This window comes from Notothenia rossii (genome assembly GCF_949606895.1).
Source record: "Notothenia rossii genome assembly, chromosome: 12".
In the NCBI taxonomy this organism is placed as follows: Eukaryota; Metazoa; Chordata; class Actinopteri; order Perciformes; family Nototheniidae; genus Notothenia; species Notothenia rossii.
This window is the reverse complement of record NC_136911.1, coordinates 4,070,305-4,094,688: the sequence shown is the minus strand read 5'-3', so window position 1 is coordinate 4,094,688 and position 24,384 is coordinate 4,070,305. Positions and strand designations below refer to the sequence as shown.

The 24,384-nt window shown below is 41.2% G+C and overlaps 1 protein-coding gene across 2 annotated transcripts in view; it reads right to left on the bottom strand.

Moving 5' to 3' along the window:
• tpk1 (thiamin pyrophosphokinase 1) overlaps positions 1-19,985 on the bottom strand; it is a 59,900-nt gene extending 39,915 nt beyond the window's left edge. Inside the window, exons 1-4 of one of the 2 annotated variants that reach the window (XM_079662279.1) lie at positions 19,920-19,985; positions 18,037-18,127; positions 13,025-13,099; positions 4,649-4,718 (exon numbers count right to left, since the gene is read on the bottom strand). In XM_079662279.1, coding sequence (XP_079518405.1) covers positions 4,649-4,718; positions 13,025-13,099; positions 18,037-18,079 — 188 coding nt within the window. In that variant the 5' untranslated portion in view covers positions 18,080-18,127; positions 19,920-19,985. Of the gene's footprint in view, positions 1-4,648; positions 4,719-13,024; positions 13,100-18,036; positions 18,128-18,872; positions 18,972-19,919 lie in introns of those variants that run through there. The other variant, XM_079662280.1, reaches the window with a different exon arrangement.
• Between the last annotated feature and the right edge of the window lie 4,399 nt (positions 19,986-24,384).

Here is a 24,384-nt window from a genome sequence, read left to right as displayed (position 1 = left end):
CCGTGATTGCATTGATGGTAGCAAGTGAAAGATTACTCGAAGAAGACCAGGCACCAAACAATAGAGAAAGCCTGAGACAGAGGAGGTTCAAAACCTGTTGTATGTATGAGTGAACATGCGTCTGTAGTACCTGGTTGTGTTCATCTCCAACAGTGTCTAATCCCAAATCAATCAGCGAGATGCCCGTGGGCTGGCAGACTAATAACCAGCTAGTCATAATTCCACTCACTCCTTATCCCCAAAACACACTCGGGTTATTAACACTCAGAATTACTCTCAGGCCCTTTAGGTATACTAGAGAGAAGAGTGAAAGATCATTTTCAATTGAATGAACCCTGATTGTTACAATTCTAATACGATAAAGCTAACAAACACTAATGAGAGCAACACACATTACGTTTCAAAGCTCTCACACTGAGAGGTAAGGGCCAGATCTCAAAGCTCATCAAGTCTGCAAATCAATTTCAAACATTGAGAAATGAACACAGACGGGACCTTTTAGTCAACAATAGACTTTGAGTAAAGCATAGCTGATGAACTAGATGGACATCTGGAAATAAAGAAACCAGTAAAATAGGTCACGGCGGCTGCAGAATTGAAGATATGTTAGTAAAGTTAGATATCAAGCAAATTAAACCCAATAAAATGCAACCAAGAAATCCAAACTAAAAAAACTACTGTTGTTGAATGACTCAGTATATTGCCATGTTTGGTGTGAAATGAATGCAACTCTAATTTCTAAAAGCACGGAAAGTAATTATGAGGTAGAGTCATCAGCTGGTCAATGAGTCTCTAAAAGCCCCGTCTCATTGGCCGTGTAATCCTCTTAATTGTTGGCCTGTGACCTCATTTCAGGTCACGCAATGTTGATACTCCAACAGTCCCCGAGCTGTGCGAATTCGACTACAGCTTAATTGAAAAGAGCTTAAAAAGGATTATATAATGAGGATGATACACAGATAGAAGATATATCTGCTGACCCCTGTCTGCATACTGTAAGTAAACTCACATGGAGTCCTGACCACAAGGCTAAGAGATAGGGAAATCATTTAAAACGTTTAAAATCACAACACAGAGCTGTGGCCTGTCTGGTGAGGATAAGGTATGAAAAATGAAATAAAAAATAAAAAGAGTGAATGTCGCGGATGTCTCTTTGCCACTAAGTCGTATCAAATAAGAACTCATGCGCTTGACAATTTCATTTTCTGAGGCTGACGGCATTATCTCCTCCAAAACCAAAATGCATGCACAATCATACGCTGACACAACTATGCTCGGGAAAATCTCCTCCACATATAGAAATGCTAAGTCAAATCCGGATAGACTCACCCATCCCCATCTTTCATCCACACACACACACACACACACACACACACACACACAACACACACACACACACACACACACACACACACACACACACACACACACACACACACACACACACACACACACACACACACACACACACACACACCACACACACACACACACACACACACACACACACACACACACAAATATATTTAACAAACTCTGCCTTTGTACAATTACCTCCTCCCACGTCCTCCCTCCCCTCTCTTGACTTCTTCTTATCCTCTCACCGGATTTGATTAGATGCACAAATTAGACCAAATGCTATTGTGATTTAGAAATTGGGAGGATACAGGGGTAGAGTTAGGAGAGCCACGGGGTCTCAGCACGAAGAAAGAGCTGCAGCCCTTATCAAAGCAATTTAGTGTATAATTATAATTTACTAAATAACTGTGTGAGGTGAAGGACTTGAAATTGCTGACGGTTGCTCCGTGGTTCTGTTGGTGGGCCTGAAGTATTAGGACTACGGGAATGAGGATATTTGCTCTTGCATTTTCCAGGTAGTTATATTATTAGATGTGCATTATGTGTATACTGTATACGATGGAACAATAAGTAGCAGATAAGAAACACATATGAAAAGCAGAGGAGCAAAGTAAAAGACTAATTCAATCTAAAAAAGAGCAACCCTTATAAACCAATTTATGAGACTTTGAGCAATTTCATGCATGGTCTTGAGGATTCATGGTTGATTTTGTGTGGCGATATAAATATATACTATTTGTCTTTTAACGGTCCATACAGTGAAGTCAGATTTGTGTAACTCGACTCATCATGAGAAGTAGAAAGCTTTTACCTGACGTGCCCCCTCCTCTCTTCAGCCTTGATGACTGCCATTAAGGATGTTTTGACACAAAATGACATGGCGTCTTTCTTTTAACCGCAGGAGGCCGTCCACCCACTCTGTTCTCGAGCAGGGGGAGGGAGAGGACGGCACAACGGGAACTTTACTATCCTCGTTATTTGGTAATAGAAATAGAGAGTCACAGGCAGAATAATACAAACCCATAGGTAGGGATGGGTATCGTCTGAAATGTATCGATTCCGATTGTTATCGATTCCCCGTTTCGATTCCAAAATTGTAAAAGAGAGAGGTCAAACGTTTAGATAACAAAAATATCTTTATTCTTTTAAGCTTTAACTGACTTTTTTACAAATAAAGAATATACCATGCAATACAAATGTATTACACAACAGCTGTGCTTTATTTTAACTGAGCAATGCCTGTGGCAAGCTATTAACTTGCCACAGGCATTGCTCTACTGTGCCTTGTCTTTTTCTTTTTTAGTGTAGTGGAGCCACACTTTAGAGCGTTTACCGCGATCCATCTTTGGTGTTATGAAGTGACTGAGCTCGTGAACTGTCTACGGGAGGGCGGGGGGAGCCTCGCTGCGGGGCAACTGTGGACCTCTGTCGCCTGTCAGTGCAACTTACATGATGCAGTTTAAAAAAAAATAACGGCGGTGCCGGCCGTCAGCGAACCGAGCCGGTCGTCAACGGCCCGCTGACGATCGGCCGTTCTGTGATTCTCCAGAACACACAGATGGCCAGTCCCCCCCTGGTTATCCAGTATTCCACCGGGTTGCTGCGGCGCAGACGGACCCGCGGCGCAGACGGACCCGCGGCGCAGACGACCCGCGGCGCAGACGGACCCGCGGCGCAGACGGACCCGGTGGAATACAGGTCTACCGCGTTTAGGAACCGTTAAGCAGAACCTAAATTGTGTATTTTGTATGGGTACCCGGCATTTTCCGAGTTTCGGTTCCCAACCCTACCCATAGGTCAACTCACTTATTAAGGCCATTTCTTTTTTAAAGCCAACATTAACATTTCAAGGGACACCTTTAAAGACAGTGCAGTTTCATTTTGGCTTGTCCTTCAAAACGCCACCTCAGGCAGTTTCCCTAAGGGATAATAAAAGATTAATAGTTAAATTAAATAAATCCTATAGAAATGATGTTCCCGTATAACTTTTTTGCACTGTCAATTACTTTTGAAGTAGAGATTGTTTGATAGATTTCACACATAGGTTTCTGCATAAGAAGGAGGTTGGATTGGATAGAAAGGAAAAAAAAGATATGAAATTGGTTTAATTTCTTCTACAAATACTTCTATTAACACTAAAAAAGTCACACACAGACCTAGACGCAGAAACAACTCAATCTAGTATGTCGTTATCTTGGTTTCAAAATCATATTTATCTATCAATCTGTTTGTTGTTTATGTAAATCTTTTTGTTTTCAGGCATCCATCTTATACCTCCCTCTCTTTGATTGCGTTGTGCTGTTGTTGCTCATAAAGCCTGGCTTTGATTGATTACTTGCATCTTCCTTCCCCTCCTCTTCCTCTCTGTAGTCCATTAGTTATGGTAATGTTAGGTTAAATACATCTTAACTCTCTGGAGATTGATTTACGTATCCCCGCCGGTAAACATTCCCTGTCTGTCTCCACCCTCTCTGTGTAATGAATAACTTTTCAGTGATCAAACTGTTTGGGTTAAAGGAAGTCCTGTCTGTCAGCTCCACTGTGCTGCTGACTGAGCTCCAACTGGAGGGTCAGAAAATGAATCTGCTGCGTTTTACAAACAGGCAGAAGTATGAGGGATGCCTCTGTCAGCAGGCCAAACATGCTCAAACTCACACTCTGCGACAGAGATAAATGACTGGTTTTATTTAGAAGATTCCTTGAAAATCCTCTCACACACTCAAAACACAAAAAGTTTTAACGTCAAGGACAAGGATAAGTTCTTCCACTGAGAAGGTGTGAATGACATCCCTTTTATGTCCTCACCTCAGATACAACCTAAAAATTGTACCATAATTGATTTGCAAAAGCATGCACACACACGGACACACGCACACGCCCACACCCACACCCACACACACACACACACACACACACACACACACACACACACACACACACACACACGTTAATGTGAAAGCCTCAACACTTCAGGGACAGAAAGGACCCCAGATCCACCTCCTGACAGCAGTCCTCCATTAGCCACACACACAAAATGTGGTGGCAGAAAGCACACTTCTGTCGGAAACAAACTAATACATAAACATGGGAAATGTTTCTCACCTGGAACACACAAACACTCAGCAAACAAACACAGAGTCGCTGAATGCACAATATATACCTGCAGCTGCTCAAAAACAACGCTATTAAATAAACAGCGTGCACTCACAAATGGATTATCTTTCTCTCAAACATAACCACACGCTTAGAGGAAGATATAAACACAAATGTGACCAAAATGCAGACTCACCTGTCTCTGTCTCCATCTGTAACGTCATAAAGTCGATTGGCAGCTCCATCAGCACACGCCCTCAGGAGAGCTGCAGAGAAAAAAAACAGAAAGATGATTTAGTCTGTGTAAGTGAAGGCAATTACTTTTAAAGGAATGGTGCACATTATATTCACTGAAGACACTTTTCAAACATAACCAATGTATGTTCCTATCTACATTTATGTGCAATAACATTTTTTCCCTGACCAACATAATTAATTCTTCTTTAATCCGAACAATAATGTGACAATTATCTTTTGTGTAATTGCCCTGATGAATAAATATGCTTCTTAAAAGGTCCCATGTCATGCCCATTTCTACTGATCATAATTCCCTTGTTGAGGTCGACTAGAATAGATTTACATTGTTCAATGTTCCAAACTCACATTGGTTTCTCATACAGCATCTCTGTATAGTATGTGTATTCACTCTCTGTCCTACACGCCTTGTTGGAGCTCCTACCCCCCCCTCCCTTTGAGCCCACTGTGCTCTGATTGGTCAGCTCGCCCACTCTGTTCTGATGAGTCCACCACCGTTACAGCTGAAGATCAGTGTTTAGGTGTTACAATGGTGTTTGTTAGCAACCAGAAAATGACACCAGTAACGACAAACAGATGAGAATGCTGCGTGGGGTCTGGGTTTCGTGTTGGCGGGGCGTTGCGTGGCTCGCTGATCCGCCCTTTGAGGCTCGAGGTGCGGACAGTGTGTGTGTGTGTGTGTGTGTGTGTGTGTGTGTGTGTGTGTGTGTGTGTGTGTGTGTGTGTGTGTGTGTGTGTGTGTGTGTGTGTGTGTGTGTGTGTGTGTGTGTCTGTGTGTGTGTGTGTGTGTGTGTGTGTTTGTGTGTGTGTGTGTGTGGTGGCGGCTGTCACTCCTGGCTCCCGGCTCAACCTCCACTCACCTGCTGCAATCAGCTGTGCACCCTCCCCGACTACACACCTGCTTTCCATCAAGCCATTTACAACGGCATATCGACGGAGGCTCCACAACCTTTCTCCGCCAGATCGTCAAGTATCAGCCGTATCTCGCGTCTCCCCTCCGGTACACAGCACCGTAGTGTGGAGTTGCATTAGGTAACGCGAGATACGGCTGATACTTGCGCATTAGTTTCTGTTATGGATCAGTATCAACAGTCCTGCCAGTAACGTTACTATATTATCAATACTACTTTAGTTATAGCCTGATATATGATTGCTAACGTTACAATGTTGTGATGTGACTGACGTTAGCTAACATTCTGTAGCTAACGACTGTCACTCACCAAGACCGCTGCTCTGTTCTCCACTGGTTCTCCACACACCACAGCTCCATTTCTCTCCGATGGCCGTTATTTTTTCGAATCCTTGGCTGCTCCTGGTCTCTTGGACGCCTAGCAGGCTCATAATTATAATCATATGCATTCGAATATATATTTTCAACCTCTTCTGTGTCAAAACTAGCATTGTGATCCATGTTTATTCGTACGTTAGACCGGCCGCTCTCCCCCATGTTACGTCACACGCGGGAGGTCACGTGCGGAGGCTTTTTTATGCGGAAGTGAAAATGTCTTACTAAAACGACGCCAGATGTCACTGTAGTGTATATTTCTGTATCATTTTGGAAAATCTAGTGTATTCATCATTTTCCTACACATTTATTCACTGGTGTCTCTAACCTCCAAGTTGCTCTTTAAGTGCCGGGGCACTAATTGACGGCACTAAGTACGGCAAAGTACTTGGTGTGAAAGCGGCTAAGGGGACGGGTAATAACCGGAAAAGCATGACATGGGACCTTTAAAGGAACCAGACACGCTGAACAATGCAATGCACAGACTTTATCCATGCAACACTAACTGGATTCTTGTTCTGACAGATTACAATATGCACAACAACAAAGCACTAGTTTGGATAACATTAGCCATGCTTTTGTTAAAGAAAAACCTTGGCATTGCTTCGATCAAAGTAACAAACGAGACTCCACACAAACAAGAACATTTGATTGGGCTCTATTAAAGGGAAAAGAGAAAGAACACTTGTCTTTTTTACCATTTAAAAACAGATGAATTAGGTGGTTATTTGCCATTCTTACAATGCAGATGATTTTCAAATCAATGCTCTTTCATAGCTTCTATTTTGTTCAGATGAACAGGCATTTGTTTAGAGCCCTTTTTATTGTTCGGGCTTGTGGTGCACACAACAGAAAAAACTTTGAAGTAGTTCAACTGTAGTTTTCTAAATTGCACCTGGTTCTAAACTCAGTAAAGCCTGAACCAAAGGTGGGCCATTGATGAACCAACTGAAAACACCTAATGATGTGCAGGGCCTTTAATGCAATGGCAAATCCAAGAGATGGTGCACGCAAAATCACGCTTATGGCTCAGAGCAAAAGGAAGCTCAGTGTCCAGTGTGAAGCTGGTTGTAGGAGAGCTTCTCAGTAAAGATACACACAGCCACACAGCAGGCCAAGACATTGCACTAGCACCGATAACACACACACACACACACACACACACACACACACACACACACACACACACACACACACACACACACACACACACACACACACACACACACACACACACACACACACACACACACACACACACACACACACACACACACACACACACACACACACACACACACACACACTATGCGCCCCGCTGACAGCAGATTCCCCCGTACTGATGGCATACCTTTTCAATCTAACTTTCCTATCCTGTGCTTAAAATGAGAGAAACGGAGAATGCATTTGAATTGATGTAAATAAGACCACCTAAATTCCACTCAAGGCGGTGCTTTATTCAAGCAGCAGGAGGTGAGGGCACCACCTGCCGTCAATGTTTCACAAAATGAAGGGAATGTAAATGGCTCATTATCTCTGACAGAGTGCAACGGCTGAGAAACTTTTCAAATGATAAACTTGGTAAATAGAGAAACTCTTCTGTAAGCCTGGTGGTGACAGACTGTAAAGCTATCAGTCATTATCTGTGTGTATAAACACACACACTCACAGAATAATTTTCAGACTTAAGGTTCTCGAACAGTTACTTCTGACTGGAATACCATTACACACACCCAAACACACACACACACACACACACACACACACACACACACACACACACACACACACACACACACACACACACACACACACACACACACACACACACACACACACACACACACACACACACACACACACACACACACACACACACACACACACACACACACCTGCAGTAAATCTGAGAGGTTTGATGTGATGTGTGGCGCTCAAGTACAAACATCATAATCTTTCCAAACTATTTCCACTCCAATCATTTCCAGTTATATGCATTTTTTTACCATATTTTCTTCCCATATCCATCTAGTAATCTCAGTCTGCATTCAGACCGTGGTGTAATAAAAACAGCCGTCAGTCAACCACAAACTGGAACATTTTATCATGGAGACTGGAAGCTATTTTCGATAACAAAACAGCCCCTACCAGTGCTGTATAAAAGCAAATGTAATTAATGTCATTGAGTTATTTCCAATATTTTGCTGTTCATTTATTATTGCAATCTGTCTTTATGTCAGCGTTTCCCGCAGTGTTTGAAGCTAGCCTCCCGCCTCTTTCTGTCAGAAGAAATGATGTCAAGTTTATAAAATTGAATTAGCTTAAGCGTGGGAAATGATCCGTCGGGCTACATCACACAGCAAAGGTTAAGAAAAAAAGAAAACCTGATTTAAAAGCTTTTCGTTCTTTGTATTTATCAGTAATTGATGTTAATGTCGCTGTCAGTGTAACACTCAGAGTGAAGCACTTTATTCCCTTTGTTAAGCTCGATGCCCTACAGTGTGTGTCGAGCTTCAATTGTTCAAGTGTCTTCACGTTAAAAAGTGTTCTTCTTCGGAAGTTATTCGATCGCTCTTCTTGACAACTTCCCACCACATAAAGCAGGTCAAGCTTCAAAAGTTAAGGGAACATCCTGTGGGAGCCTCCATCTTAGATCTCTCTCATCCAATTTGTCTCCATCAAAGTAAACGGCAAAAGTGGGAGTAAGATTATCACTCCGTCTGCACTGCGTTCAAGACACAATTGCTATTATTCTCCCGCTGAAAACCACGACCTGTAGGCTGTTTGAAGTACTCACCAATTGTGAATGCAACCGCCTAACTCCTCCATCCTCTCCTCCTCTTCAGAGCGTATGAGTTTAACAAACAGAATCCCACACAGAGCCGCCTGATGGGTTCTGATAGCGGAGGCAGAGTGGAGATGACCTTTTAAATTAACTAGCCATAATAATCCCTCCCTGCAGGCCTCACAACTCCTGCTGTCCCTCACTCTGCAGGATGACGGATACACACGGTGGGCAGGAGATAACGCGCCTCCAAACACAACTTTCATCATCTATGCTGTGTGATGCAGGAAAGATGCATGCCCACTTTCATGCACTCACACACTGTTGGAGATGTATTCTATAGCAGGCAGTATTGGTGAGGATCACACCTGCCAGGTCGGGGCTTTAGCGCAGTGCAGGAGAGGGCAAAAGGTCACAGACAGCTAGACCCCCTCTAGCTGTCAACCTGTCTCCACATCCACTCTGCTCTTTAAACCCTGATTTAAATTTGATGGATTTCCCTGAAATACGTCATGTTGTTGTCCTGTAGCTCCACTCTGCTAGTCAAATTCCACTAGCTCTCTCTGTCATTCTCTTTTCGTTTCCATTCACAGTAATTTGCTCTCTTGTGATGTCTTTCCATCAACCTTCACTTGGGTGTGAAGTGAGTCAGGCGTACTTCATCTATTGCGCCAGTCACGTGACGTCATTTGACCCAAAAATACTTTTTTCTAGTGACTATGTTTGTTAATGAGCGGATACCTTTTTTGCACGTACATTCATTTCCCAGGATGAAAGCTTTAATGGCCCCTATTTAAATAATTAAGGCATACATTCTGTAAAACACACTTAAATCAGAATCCAGGGTTATTTGTCCTCCTCCATTCATTTGAATAAAACGTGACTGAGCTGTTTTGAGGCGTAGCTTAAGGGATCACGTCTCTCTTGGCCTAGGTATGGGGGCTGTTGACTTTTCCCTGTGTTTTTTATATATCTGCTGTCATTTCTTGTCTTTTATTGTGATTGTAGTATTTATTATATGTAAAGCACTTTGGCCCGACTAAAAATTGCTTTTTAATGTGCTTTATAAATAAACTTTGATTTGATTTGAAAGAGAGGTCATTTTGGAATGATGTGTCACTGAGCAACTTTTAAAGGAATGAGCCGGACCTCACCTCCAACGCAGTGCTCTTTCTACATCCACGATGTCAACGCCCTGCAGCGACATCACCCAACCGGCCTCGTTTGTCGGCTGAAAGTCAACCTGCTGAAGGGGATGTTCATAAACTTCAACCTCTTCAAGCTGCTCCACATCAACAGATGATCAAATCTGGCGCAGGTCTGTCGCTTGGTCTTGTAGAGCGAGCTACCTCCGCTGATTGCTTTATTGATTTGCCTGCTTGTGTTGTTTCTCAGTGAAGTAAGTGAAGGATCTTAAGGTAGGTAAATGAGTGACTCAAAGACAGTGACTGGGTGACTGACTGGATGAGCAGGTGTGTGACTGATGGACCAGATAAGTGAGAGGGTGCGTGAGCGAGATAAGCAGCTTGATCCCACTTCACAACATCCCACCAGGCACCTGTAAATGAGCTTCCCTTTCATCAGCGTTGCCTCCATCTCTCCATGCTGCTCTGCCTCTCCCACAGGTGAGAGGGGGCCCAGGGGCAGCACATCAGAGACCTGAGAGTGTGTGTGTGCTTGTGTGTGTCTGTAAGGGTGGAGATCTGGCTACGAGGCCTCCAGGAGAACAACCATCTGGAGACACACTCATTCCCACACTGACATCTGCTTATCCCATAAACAACATTAAAAATACATGGCATATCAAGTAAGGAACGACAATCCCGCTGCAAGCGTGTTTACCATCACACAGCGGCAGATCTGAGATGTGCCATTCATGCATTGTCATCATCCTGTCAAAACCTCTTCAAGTCCCATGAGCACTGCTGCCAAGAGCAAAACGGAGCATGAAAGCCTCCCAATTTCTGAAATCCACACCACGGCATTGCTCGTGGCACTTCAGAAACCACCCAAAAACTTTGATGAGCAGACTTATCTAAGAGGGAGGAAATTACTTATGACAATATCAAGCTGTGTTATGCTGTGATCTTAAATGTTCATCTATCTAACAGTAGTCACAGTTGGGTGGTCTGAGGATTTGATGCATAGTTTCCCCTAAGGATTCTTGTTCCTGTATTACTGGGACATATTGAATGGGATAAGAAAGAATTTGGGAAACAATCAACAAAAAGAGAATTTTGTTTGATTTTCAATGCAGAATAACCACTTAGTTTAAACTCGGCTGGTCTGTCACATTTTGTTCTTGAAAATAAGGATATTAAATAAAATATTTTCAATCTCCAAACACAGTTGGTAGGGTCAGTTATAAAGCAACAGGGACTACATATTTTTATAACAACTGTGATACCTGTGGTGTTGGAAGCAAACAAACAATTTAGGCTGACTATTGGGGAAATATTTTCTATTAAGATATTGTTTCACCAAAATAAATAACTTCAAATGGGTGCTCAAAAGGAGTTGAAGTCTCATAGCAACTGCAACATCATGAAGTAAACTGGAGCGTAATAGTGCCTCAAAAATATTGTGCAGAAAACAGGGCCCTCTTTACACCTTCAATGTAGGCTTTGATGTTATCTATCTCTGATCAACCAGTTGTGTTGAATGTATTATATTGTGTGCCTTTCCATGAAAAAAAAAAATCTGTCTCCGGGCAACATGTGGTGTCAAATCGGGTGATGTAATTGCTTTATCTAAAGCCATTTAACATTTTCTGACGCTCCTTTAAAGCCAAAGCCAGATACGAGCTCAGGTGCCTTTTTTTTTCTTTCTTAAAGTTGATAAGAATATCAAAGCTGAGTTCATTAAAATTCAATCTGATATGGTTTTAATCTTCAAAGTGACTTTGTTTATAAGCTAATTCCCTGGTTGCATAAGTCAGCGTGTTACATTTTTAGTAAGCGAGTGGTTCTTTTGTTGTTGTTTCATGGTCTCAACATCAAAACGGTTGAGAAGCAGTGATCCAGGACACTTCCCTGCTCAGTTAAAAAATAATGTGTGCCTTAATACACAGATTCTAAAAAGCGAATAAAGGACATTTGAGTATTCATCAAGCAGAAGGAAATCAAATCACGTTCTGAAGTTACCCGACAAAAAGAAATGGTTAGAAATGGAGGGTTTCGTAACAACTTGTAACCCGCAGGTTGCTGATGAGAGAGTAGTCCTCCCATCATGAGCAGTAAACATGGAAAAGACCCTATGAATGACTGCTAAACGTGGAGCTGTTCCGTGACTGTTGTCGATACAGAACATTTTATTTTTCCTTTTTCTACAAGTATTGCACAATAATGAGAACATATTTAGAGTGAGACACACATGTGCAGATGTATTTCCTGTCAGTGTATATCACTAAGAGACAATTTCCCCTCTGATGAAACAGCCTCTCAGCAGCGGGGGGGGGGGGGGGGGGGGGGGGGGGGTTGTGTTCTGAATAAAGAGGTCTGGGTCGACTCGGTTTGTTTTCATCGACCCAGTCACTCCCCCGCTGAGTGGAGTGGACACTTAGTGCCACGGCCTGTGTTCACATTATTTACCGACCAATTAGCTTTAATAAATGTATACACACTTCAGTGGGTCTGAATGGAGGTGCGCTGGTCATTACCTTCACACCGCACAATGACTACAAGAGCGCTTTGAGCAGGTTGGAATGAGTAAGATCAATTGTTAACAGTTAAGAATAAGTACAAAGCTGATGACCTAGAGATGATGAGTAACATCTATACAGACAAATAAAGTGCTTATTTCATCAAACACATTTTAGGTGAATGTGTCCAGTTGAATGATCAGGTGTTTCCAGAAATGCTCGTTATTCTATATTATAATAATACTGAAAGTGAGTGTTTTTCGAGGGGCAACAAAATGGGTGCTTATTCAGGGTGTGAATGCAATGAAACTGAATTTGACACAAGAGTCAAATAAACACAATAATGAATTCAATTAAAAACATTTGTATCCAAAAAGGTTGGGTATTTTAACTTCATTAAAACACATCTCACAGGGAATGTTGGCAGAGGGCAGAGAGGGGGCATTTTCAATGACATGGTATTCATTAATATTTTGCAAAGTGGAAAACACACAGGCTCAGTCTGACAGAAAAACATCAGGGGGATACATGCTCAGTGCAAACCAATGAGGATGGGGTCTAAGTGGGGTCTAAGGGGGCTTGGGTGTTGGTGATGTGTGAAATATACCTTTATTCCATAAGACGTGGAGGTATTCCTTATCCAGAGGCTGGTTCAGAATAAGCAAACAGATCCTCCGCGTGCCTAAAAAAAGACAAAAGAAGGCGAGAGGGAAAGGTATGAGTAAAAAAACGAACAGATAGAGAAACAGTGGAACAACTGTGGAGCGTAATGATGATCATAGATAACACCCGACACATCACTATTTTGCTATTTGCTTTTAAAATACCTTTTAATTACAGACTGGAGGATGTTGTTTGTGGCATTGAATGTGCTAAATGAAGGAGAAAGCTAAAACAATGCTGTGATAATGAGGACAGATACACAAGAGAGAGGTGATTAAAAAAAAGAAACCTGAACATAGTTTGGTGTAAAAGTATTCCAACTCCATCCAAGTGGTTTGAAAACAAAATGTAATAACAGTTATTAAGACAATGTCCATCACAATTTTGCCGCATCTTTCCTCAACTACAGCACATTTTAAAATATTGACAATCTCACAATCAAGTCCTTATCTATTGGTTTAAGGTTTAAAGTGGACCTATCATGCTATATTTGAATAATATAGTGTAGGACCATACCTATATAAGGCATATTTATACTTTTTATTTTTCAAAATACCAAACAGATCATTCATTTTAGCCATTCCTCATTTCGCTCAATTGAACACTGTCTTTGCATCATGGGCTGATTCTGTGAGAGCAGCACCATCTACAGGCCTGGCATATGTACTACAGCGTCTCCAGCGCTTTCCAACGGCAATGTCCGTGGCTGTCTCCTCCTGATTGGTGGAGTTGGCCCAATAGCCGTAGCGCCACTTCTGTGACGTCATAGAAGTGTTCAAATCTGGATCAGTCTGTATCAGATCCGTTGCAGCCCCTTTTTAAGAGATTTGGGTATGGAGGAAAATAGAGAGGGTTGTGTTTTCTGACACTTGGTGAGTTCCCTGGAACACCGGGGACACATATTCATGTATAAAAGACGTACAAAAGTGCATTTTGCTTGATAGGTCCCCTTTAAGTGAAAAGTCACACATTATTATTGCTTATTCTAATACCTCGACTTTAGTGACACAACATCAAAACAACAAAATAAAATAACCTTCTGCTTTTCTTCCCAGTTTACCTCCATGCATCTTTCTCCATGTCTCTATCCCAGGGTGCATCATGTTATACATCTATTTCCTCTCCTAACCCCAAATCCATACTGCTTTTAGAGGCTCCTAATGCAGATCCCCTGACTAATACTTCAGAAGTTGCATTTCTTTTTCTCAGCAGGCGATACTAATGGGAAACTCTGCATTTATTGGCAAAGTAAAAACCGAGCTGTTCGACAGAAAAGACTCACAACCTCTTCCCCTCGCCTTCACACTTAGCCATTTCACTGCACACTCATTTATCTTGCACTCATGTTTGGCCTTATGAATGATTTCTCATCTATTTTTAAGGTTTGTAGCGGAGCCAAAAAAGTCCTATACATGCTTTAAGCAACACAATGAGATTACAATGTCATCATCCCTCTCTCTTAGATAACATTACATATCTCATAACGCTAGTATCTTTGCCAATATGCCATATATGCAGAAGAGACCACAGAAAGCAATGGTGAAGAGAAAGAAGAATATACTGAAGTTTATATTTAAAGAAATGCACCTTGTCATCAAAAACAGCCTTTAAGGATTCATACACTGAAGTGTAGAGAGAATTGTGTCCTTTAGGTTTGTGACTTTGTTACAGAGGCAGTCTTGATGTTGTTAAAAAGTTTACATCACTGGAAGGTCATTTCCAGTACCAAAGTCAACCTCAGCAGAGTATGGTAAAGAGAAGAGAGGATGAAGAGGCGGAGGAGAAGAGAGGAGGACACGAGGAGGGGGAGAGGAAGAGGAGGAGGAGATTTGTCAGTCTTGTCTCTTAATTGGCTGAAGGTGTACAGAGAACAAAAGACAAACTCAACCAGCCGTGACTTTTCAGATAACCCTGTGTCGCACAAGCACTCATCTCCGCGCGCAAACACACACACACACACACACACACACACACACACACACACACACACACACACACACACACACACACACACACACACACACACACACACACACACACACACACACACACACACACACACACACACACACACACACACACACACACACACACACACACACACACACACACACACACACACACACACAGAGAGAGAGAGGTGGTGCAGCCTTTAGTGCACTCTGCTCAAAGAAATGTCACCTTGGGATTCTGAGTCTGTGCCAGACGGCATACATATCACCAACACACGTAATCCACTGCACGTAAATATTCTAGGAACAGGCATTTATAATTAAAAAGACACATTTAAAAGGCTAACTTTGCACACAAGGGAATTTTAAAATGCAGACATCCAGGGGCTGTTTTTATATTCTCCACAGAGAGTCTAGATAAGCATTTCCTGCAAAAGATGAAGCCACGGAAAATACTTAGAAAACATATCTAATGGGGGGAAAACGGCTTCACTATGCGTTACAGTTAGGAGAAAGATTTTACAAGCTGTGATACGGGGGAACACGTAGTTTACCTTTGATAAACGTGACCTATTTATCAAGAACATGATACCATCAGCAGCTTGTGCTCTTCACTGTTCTTCACTGCAACCGATTTGGGTATTATTGAACACCTTGTGAAATCTATAGAATACAAACTGCAGTGTGTAGCCTGTAATGCTAAGCTAACATGTTTGAGTAAATAATGGAAGCTTCTCGTCAGAAGTCTCCTGACTGATGTTGGCATTTGAGTGCTATTGATTTTTTAGCATTAAAAAAAAATCGAGACCTATTCTGTGTTTCCACTGCAAAAATGTCAAGTATATACAAACATATGTACACCTACAGGAGCACAATTACAGCGGCCTTTGTGGTGCAACAGGAGGATTATAACCTTCAAACAGCAATCAATGGAGACAGAGAGAGCCACAAAGAGGCAGGAAGTAAGAGAGCCACGCACAACCTGTGTGATACAACCTTCAGTACAGATATGGTACGTGCTGTGATGCAGCACTCAGATTATCTTTTACAGTGAATTGGTGAATTTGTGTCTGAGAGAATAGTGAAATATGTCCATTACAAGATCAAATAGTTTACAAATCGACTATTTTTGTCCAAGCCAGAGTCCACATCGCTGAGATATTCAGTTGACAGCTATACGACCCAAAGAAAGGCAGAAACTCTTAAGTTGGAAAAGCAAGAACTGGAGAATGTTTGTATTTTTATTGCTAGAAAAAGTAATTTACATTGATTATAAAAGCAGTTTAAGACTATCTTCTGTTGGTGGATTGCTTAATCATATACGGCCATATGTTCGAGTTTGTATAAAAAACAGATGATGTTTGTATTGGATGGGAGGACTTATAGGAAGGCTATTAGCATGCAGTTATTTAACAATAAGAACCTTGTTTTTTGTCTGCTTATATCAAATTGTGCTGTTGTTTTTTTGTCAGTTAAACTAAATCCTTTTTAGAACAGGCTACACCTACTCGTTCATCTCTATCTTTTTACTTTTGAGAACTCCAAGCTCTTGTAAAATCACCTAAACCTATACAAAGAACCCAGACCTCGGCATTGCACCTTGGTAAATGGTGTGTTTTCCACATTTCACTCTATGGATGAGCTCACAAAGAGGACAAGGCACGATAAATCATGTTCAGCTTGATACAAGCTGTCCAAACTGTGTCAGGTTAAAGAAACCTGCATTACTTCTTTGTCAAATCACCCCAGGAATGTCATTCACCTACATTCATCTATTATGTGATCAATCCAAAGATGATGAGCGCGGCAAAAGGCCTGACCCTGCTGAGCTTTCTGGGAACACAACTTTCTCTCCTAAGAAGTCTATTTATATATTTCTGTGTGTGGACAGTAGCCAGTGAAAACACTATTACATGTGGACAGAGTGTGTTGCTACTCAACCGATGGCAGCCTTAATAATGTCCATAGAGAACACTTTCAAGTTATTTGCTCTTTATATAATGGATCTCCAAAAATACAACGTAAAAAGAAGACGGACATAACAGAGGGAAGGAATGAAATGTGCTGCTGTCTCCTCTTCAGGTCAAACTGTTCCCCTTGACCTTTACAGCTCTGGGTAAAACTTTAACCCTTAGGCTGCTTTCTGCTTAGCTTTCTCCACACTCTTAGCACCAGGGAGCTGACCTGAGAGCAGCGGCTAAAGGCAGCCATGACCATGTTCCTCCTCTAGGCCAATCTGTGCTCCATCATCATTATACAGCATCAATACATAAAGAACGTCTCGACACTTACACTTTCTAGGGTTTCACAGTCTCAGATTAAATCTAGTTTTCTAGTGCTGTTTTTCAAAATGAAGGAATTTATATGACAGGGAATTTATTCAAGAGTGACATTATTTATTTTAAGATAATGTTTAACTCATGAAAATGCCTCCTGAAAGTGTTTTTCTCTCATTACATTACAAGCAAACACATCTTTCATCATCCGTTCATTATTTACGCATCCAAACAAAAAAGACACAGAGAAGTGCATCTCATGCATATACACGCTGTTGTCATGAATGTGATTTGTTTTTGAGTTTTAACACCCAGAAGACTGCGTGTGTGAGTCAGAGTGACTGTGAGAAGCGGAGAGTGGAAGACGAGTGTGACAGTGATGAGAGTGAGTGTGTGTTTTGATCAGACCACACACACACACACACACACACACACACACACACACACACACACACACACACACACACACACACACACACACACACACACACACACACACACACACACACACACACACACACACACACACACACACACACACACACACACACACACACACACACACACACACACACACACACACACACACACACACACACACACACACACAGATCTGTGTTTGGATCCTGATTTGTAGCTCCTGGGTGAACACACTGTATGTGCACCGACCTGTGTGTTTGATTGATTGTGTTTTGCACCGAGGGAATGTGTGTTTAAAGAAGCGGTACCTGAAGGCAGCAGGCAGTCCAAAGGTGTCAACTCTTCATCCATGGCCAGCCTCTACAGACGCTTGTCTTCAGTCAGTCCACTCAACTGGAACTGAGGAGAGGACCGCAGACATGTTACTCCTGCTCTTGTTTTGATATGTTATTCTTTTCCAACATGTCCCTAATCCCAGTTTATCCCCAGCCTTATGGGCTCATTATTGCCAAGCAGACTGACAACAACATGCACAAAGGAGCACAATAAGACTGAGGTTGGATCACAGCGTAACCCAAGATACAATATTGACACAACAAATATATATATTGTTATAATTAATAAATCTGAAGACGTAAATATTGATGAAAATGTATAATAAAAAATGTATCACATTCTTTGGGACACATTATATTTAATTTGTTGTCTGTCTGACAAGATATTACGTTATTAATAACATTAAAGTAAAAAAATTGGACGATTGGAATTATTAATCGGTTATCAAAAGAAGTGCAGATTTATTTTCTATTCATTGATTAATAAAATCATCCTTTTATTAAATTTACAAGAAAAACACATGCTGGTTCCAGCTACTGCAATCTGTGAATTTTTGGTATTTCTTTAAAACATATGATAGTAAGATTTGTATTTGTAGCACTGTTAAATGCTGAAACGCTTTGGCATCTGATTATTTAAATTAGAATCGGCATCATTCAAAAATTGCATGTAATCAAGAAATAGATTTTGGCAGATAATTTCATAATGTATCATTAGCTTCAGCCCTAAAGCATAATTAAGCAACAACCAATCATATATTCATGCAGTGCATAATGAGAAGGCTGCAGCCAGGCCTCCCTTCGCTCACCTTTAAGATTTACAGCTGAGTATACCAGGTTTCAGAAAGTGAAGAAAGCCCTGTGTATACCTCCGTCACAATAATACCTTTAACTCTGCTGAACCGTTTACAACCTCCTGGCACCTCCCCTCAATATTAACAGCCCTTTCCCCTTCAATTATTAACTTAATTCCTACACAGACTGAACTATGTATGTATGTTTGGCAGATGTATTTAACACTAGCTGCCATAAAGAGGGATTGTGTAAACATTATATTGTCCCATAATTAGATGAAATGATTCTATTTTCTTGTTTATCCCAACATGTTATGCTTAACTCTTACTTTAAATTGGTATGTTTGGATTCTCATCTTGTTTAAACTTGTGTGATCTCTTTTATACATATTTAATTATAATGTATTGAATAAAACTGAAACGTGTATATTTATATATTATTTGCTCTCTGTAATAGTATGCATTTGAAAAATCATTTATGTGATATGTATTAAAGGTGGTCAATTATAAACATCTGCTGGCATGGGTAAAGAAAGAACTGTAATATCTGCACCCAATTATTATTTTTGTAAAGAGTTTTCAAATATGTTTTCTTGTTAGTAAAATTGTTTAAACTTTAAATCTTGTTTATTATACTCATGTTTTGCATCAGCAACCCTCATCAATCAATCACACAGCCACTGGTGTATTGTAGAAATAATATATGCAGGTGCTATGTTAATGTTTGCACGTGTAAGCAGCAGCTCGTGATGCAACACTCTAATGTTAAAACAATACCATTAAACCAGTGAATCATAAGCTAAATAAACAGACATTTATTTCAATACTTCCTTTGCAAACTGGACTTTGACATGTTTGAGGACTGATGGTGAACACCGACTGCAGCTGTGTGCAAATGAATGACGAGACGCGCGAGCCACAATGCCTCGTGTTCACACAGAAACAGGGACTTTTGTGATATGGAAAGCACACGCACTGACATGATACTTCACTCCTTACAATCTGACTTCACATGTGTAAGCTGACATTGTTTTATTTAATAAATATTCACTAAAAACTCACAGGAAAGAAGCGACTTCCGCCATTGTTGTTGTGCACAGTCGAGGAGAGTGCAGAGAGCAGTACATGCACTCAGAAGAGAGGCGGAAGAATATGAGGGAGACACCTAGAGGACGAAAGTGTAACTGCGGTTTTTTTCATAGCTTTCAGAGGAAGGTATTTTCAAAGGCAGCTCTAGAGGTTTTCAGGAGAGGCTCTAGAGGTTTTCAGGAGAGACTCTAGGGTTCTCCAGCAAATTGAGAAAGAGTTTGATTTCACTCTTAGGTTATTGCAATCACTGCTTCCCCTCTTCAATCTAACACCAGTACGTGTCCGATTACAACATGTGTAGGCTACTGGAGCAGTAACAGGTGTCCAATTAAAGTCATAATGAACAATAAAGAAGCCACATTTTTTCCCATATACGGAGTAAATAAATAGATAAAACAGAGGCATCTGGCCTACTGATGTTAGAGCCTATTTGTGGTTTCATTAACCACAATAACAGATGCTACATGCATTGACACTTATCTGAAGGAGACTATTTTACTGCTTGACTCTAATTGAATTAAATAGGGCTTCAACAGTCAGACAATTTGAGCCTAATTTTTCAGTCTGTACAGGAGTACCGAGTGAAAAATTAGGTGTATTTTTTTTGTTTTTAATACAAAAGGCGGATAAACAAAGATCCAGAAAAGGAGAAGACAAAACATGACATCAATTACGTGCAAAGGTACAAACTCATTGAATAAAAATATTATGAATCAGTGTCCTACAAAGAGTAAACGGTACCAAAGCCTTTTCCTATTAATCTGGTTTATCCATTTTTTAATAAGATTTCTTGAAACAGCAAGCAACAATTAAAGTCTGCTGCAGAAACATCTCACTTCACAACACTGCAGTAATATTCTCATCATTACCAGCGATAAGTATGTCGTCAGATGTATGTCGTCTAACATATCAAACAGAACCAAGCTAAAATGATCACGTAATTGGAGAGATTCTTTGTGAATTAGTTTCTTTATGTTACATGAATATGGCCAATGAGTGTGACTGCTGCTATTCAGTCGCGCACTGGAACAGAAATGTAATTCATTAAGTACTTAATTAATCAATTCATGGATTAATTAATATGATACTTAAAACATGAGTGGAAATAAAATGTCAATGGCATAGACGAAAAATGAAAAAATCCTGAATAGATGTTCCGTCAATAATTTGGAACACACACGCGCACACACACGCACGCACACACACACACACACACACACACACACACACACACACACACACACACACACACACACACACACGCTCTGCTCAGATGCATGGGAATCATTCATTCTGTGGGCATGCATTATAAATACATCTATGAATAAATTTGAGGTTGAGTGCGTTCGTCATTGGCAGGGATTTTAATAAAGGGCCACGCCACCTGAATGTTTGATCCTTCTTTTCTCTCCACATCCATCTAAATATCTCCAATGTCCTTCAGCGTGAACATCATGAAGCTTCAATGAGGGGTCTGAACACACAAACAAGATAAATATAGGTCATATATACCAGTCAGAGAGAAATTTGATGATTTTCTTTGCACCTATCAAGCAAAAATAGTTTGTCATTTGGGGACATTTGCATATTTGCCTTCTGGAGAGAAGACCACTTTCATATCTGTCCACCCATGGTGTGTTTTGTAGTTTCTTTTATGTTCTCCTGGTTTGGGAAACATTTGCATTAGATTCAAGGTCTTCATCGCTACAGCAACGTTTTCACAGTGAAAAGCCGAGGCTCCTCCAACAATGCAACATACGATACACTTACATTAAAATACATGTAAATAGTGTAGGAGAAAGGTGCATAGGACACAATGCTGAAATAAAAATGCAGAAATATTTAAACTACAGGCATGTAAAATAGAATAAGATGGGTTAAGAAGATACAGCGGAATAGCATACTGCATATTGTCATAATATTTAAAAAGTATTTCGACTGTAAACAGATGAGGCTACTTTCCCCCATAATAATAAACCATAATAGCTGTAAAAACAATTAAAATAACTGCCTATGTTTTCCATAGCTGCCCATGATGTCTGTTCAAGACTGAAGTCATCAAAATAAAGACGTCTCAGTTGCATTTAACGCACAACATGAAAACTCTCTCCGCTGGCAGATGGTTGAACCAAGAAAAAAAACATTCCCAAGAAGTGAACCTCTGCCAGCCGTTCACTTGCTGTCTTCCTTTAAACTGTGCACAGAAGTGTATCAGAATCTCCTGCCAGTTGCTTTTTAATGATCTGCTTGCACACTGTTAGTTTCTAGGATTTGGCAATATATCTGTTTCTTGCTTATTATATTCATAACTTGGCACATCTGAACAGGGAGGGTTGTTTCCAATTGCTCACCTGCGATAAACAGTGAGGTCACAAACACCAACAGTGTTAGTTGTTTGATCCGCTATGCTCGGTTATTTCCTTTTGAATTACCACCTGCTTACAGTATAGGAGCTTTTATTGAGATGCTGAGGACATTTTGATTTGGTTTTCTCCTCAAGGTCATATCACAGTGAAGGGAGTGTTTGTCTTCAATTCAATTTAATATCTCCTATCAGCGAATACACGGGTCAAATGATTACCCCACTTACCCCGGGCAGAATACACCTGTTACTGTGACAGATAATAAAACAAAGAGAGGAGACACTTACTGTCATGCAAATTCAGACTCTCACTCCATTTCCCTTCCTTTTATACTCCCTATTATTACTACCTCAACTGCATCTCTCTTTTACTTATTCTTTTTTCCTCTCACTAATGCGTTTTTGACTTTCTCCTTTATTCCTTTTTATCTGCTTTTTCCCACTCCCCTCTCCCTTTTGTCTCTTCCTTTGATTTCAGCTCTACTTCACCTCATTGTACCTGTCTGTCCATCACACTCTTGGGTTTTGTATCATTTTATTTCACCTAATAAGGATTTTTGTGCTAAAATGAGCCTGTTCATGTTACTCAGGGGATCTTACAGCTTTGGCTACTGTTGGAAATAGTGCAGGGGGTAGCTGAATTAGTGCTAAGTAGGCCATTTTTCATTTTTATCCACCAATGATGATGAGCCATTTTAGTTAGGAATTAACAAAAAACAAGATCAACAGAGGACTGTCTCTGTTTCAGTTGTTTTTGAGGGAGAGTTTCCTGCCATGGTCAAATAGAGTAAAAACAACACAGTGCAATCTGCAGCTTGGAGGGGGAGTTCTCTCTCGCAGCTAACAAATGGCCCTCAGTGTGAAAGGACACTCCACCTCAGCTCAGAGGAATGGGTCACTAGGAACAAGGAGGGCTCATTACAGAAGTCAAAGTGGAGCGGGACAAATCCAATTCATAGGCAGGGTGGTGATTATCAAACATGTGGCGCTCTCTTCCCTTTGGTGCTGCCTTATACTTTTAATACCCATACTGGCTTCCTGTCTTACACACAGGGCATACTCAGGGTTTCCTTTTGGTGAAACCTAAGCCTAAGGGCTCTCACCTGCCTGTCCAGGAGCAAGGATAAAGACTGACCTTGAGCGTAGGGTGGCGCTCTTCCAGCAGCTTTAGTGTAGACTCAGTCCAGGAGGCCAGCGGATGTGCTTTTAGACTGCCAGCCTAGTGCGAGACACTCGTTTTTTCCCACATGAAGCCGAAAATGAGCTCTATGGGTTATTAATCACTCATGCCTCTGATTCTACACATCTGGCCTGAGGGCCTGGCTCCTGCTGGGTTATACATTAGTGGAAGGTGTGCAGGGTTTCCATTGTATGTGGGAAAAGTCTGTCACATGAGAAATGTCCGCCTGTGTGTGGTCAACCCCTGAGGCAGATTTCCGGTATCACAAATTAAGAGCACACTCTATATCACTGAGGGTTGGAGGAAATAAGAGATGGACTGGACTGACCTCGGCTGCAGGGAGGGATGGGAGAGGGGTGTCCAGCCGCTGTGAGGGGTGATGCAGATGGTGCCTGGTGATGCCACAGGGGGGGGGACTTTCTGAGCTCCCAGCAGAAACTGGGTGTTTGGCAGAGGGAATGGAGGCTAACTCTCAGTGCTGTGTGCATGGGTTATTTTAGCAGACAGAGAGGGACCTGCCTGTGTTAAAGTCAGCAAGACAGCCTAGATAATCATTAGATGTCAACACAACAACCTCAATCAATCAATCAAATGTTATTTATACTGTAAAGCCCAAAATCACATTTGTCTCAGAGGGGTTAACAGTGTTTACTGCAAATGACACCCTCTGTCCTCAGACCCTAAACAAATTGAGGGAACCTACGAGTGAGCAACAGAGGAGGGATAACTCTTCCAGGATGGACAGATGTGCAATACATGTCATGTGTATAGTTTAAAATAGATAATAAAATGACCACATAGAGAATCCACATGTCGGAAAATAATAATGTGAAAGTGTATAAAAGGATTGATCAAGGTGGGTGTAAAAGTATCCTCCAGGTGCCTCCAAAAAATAA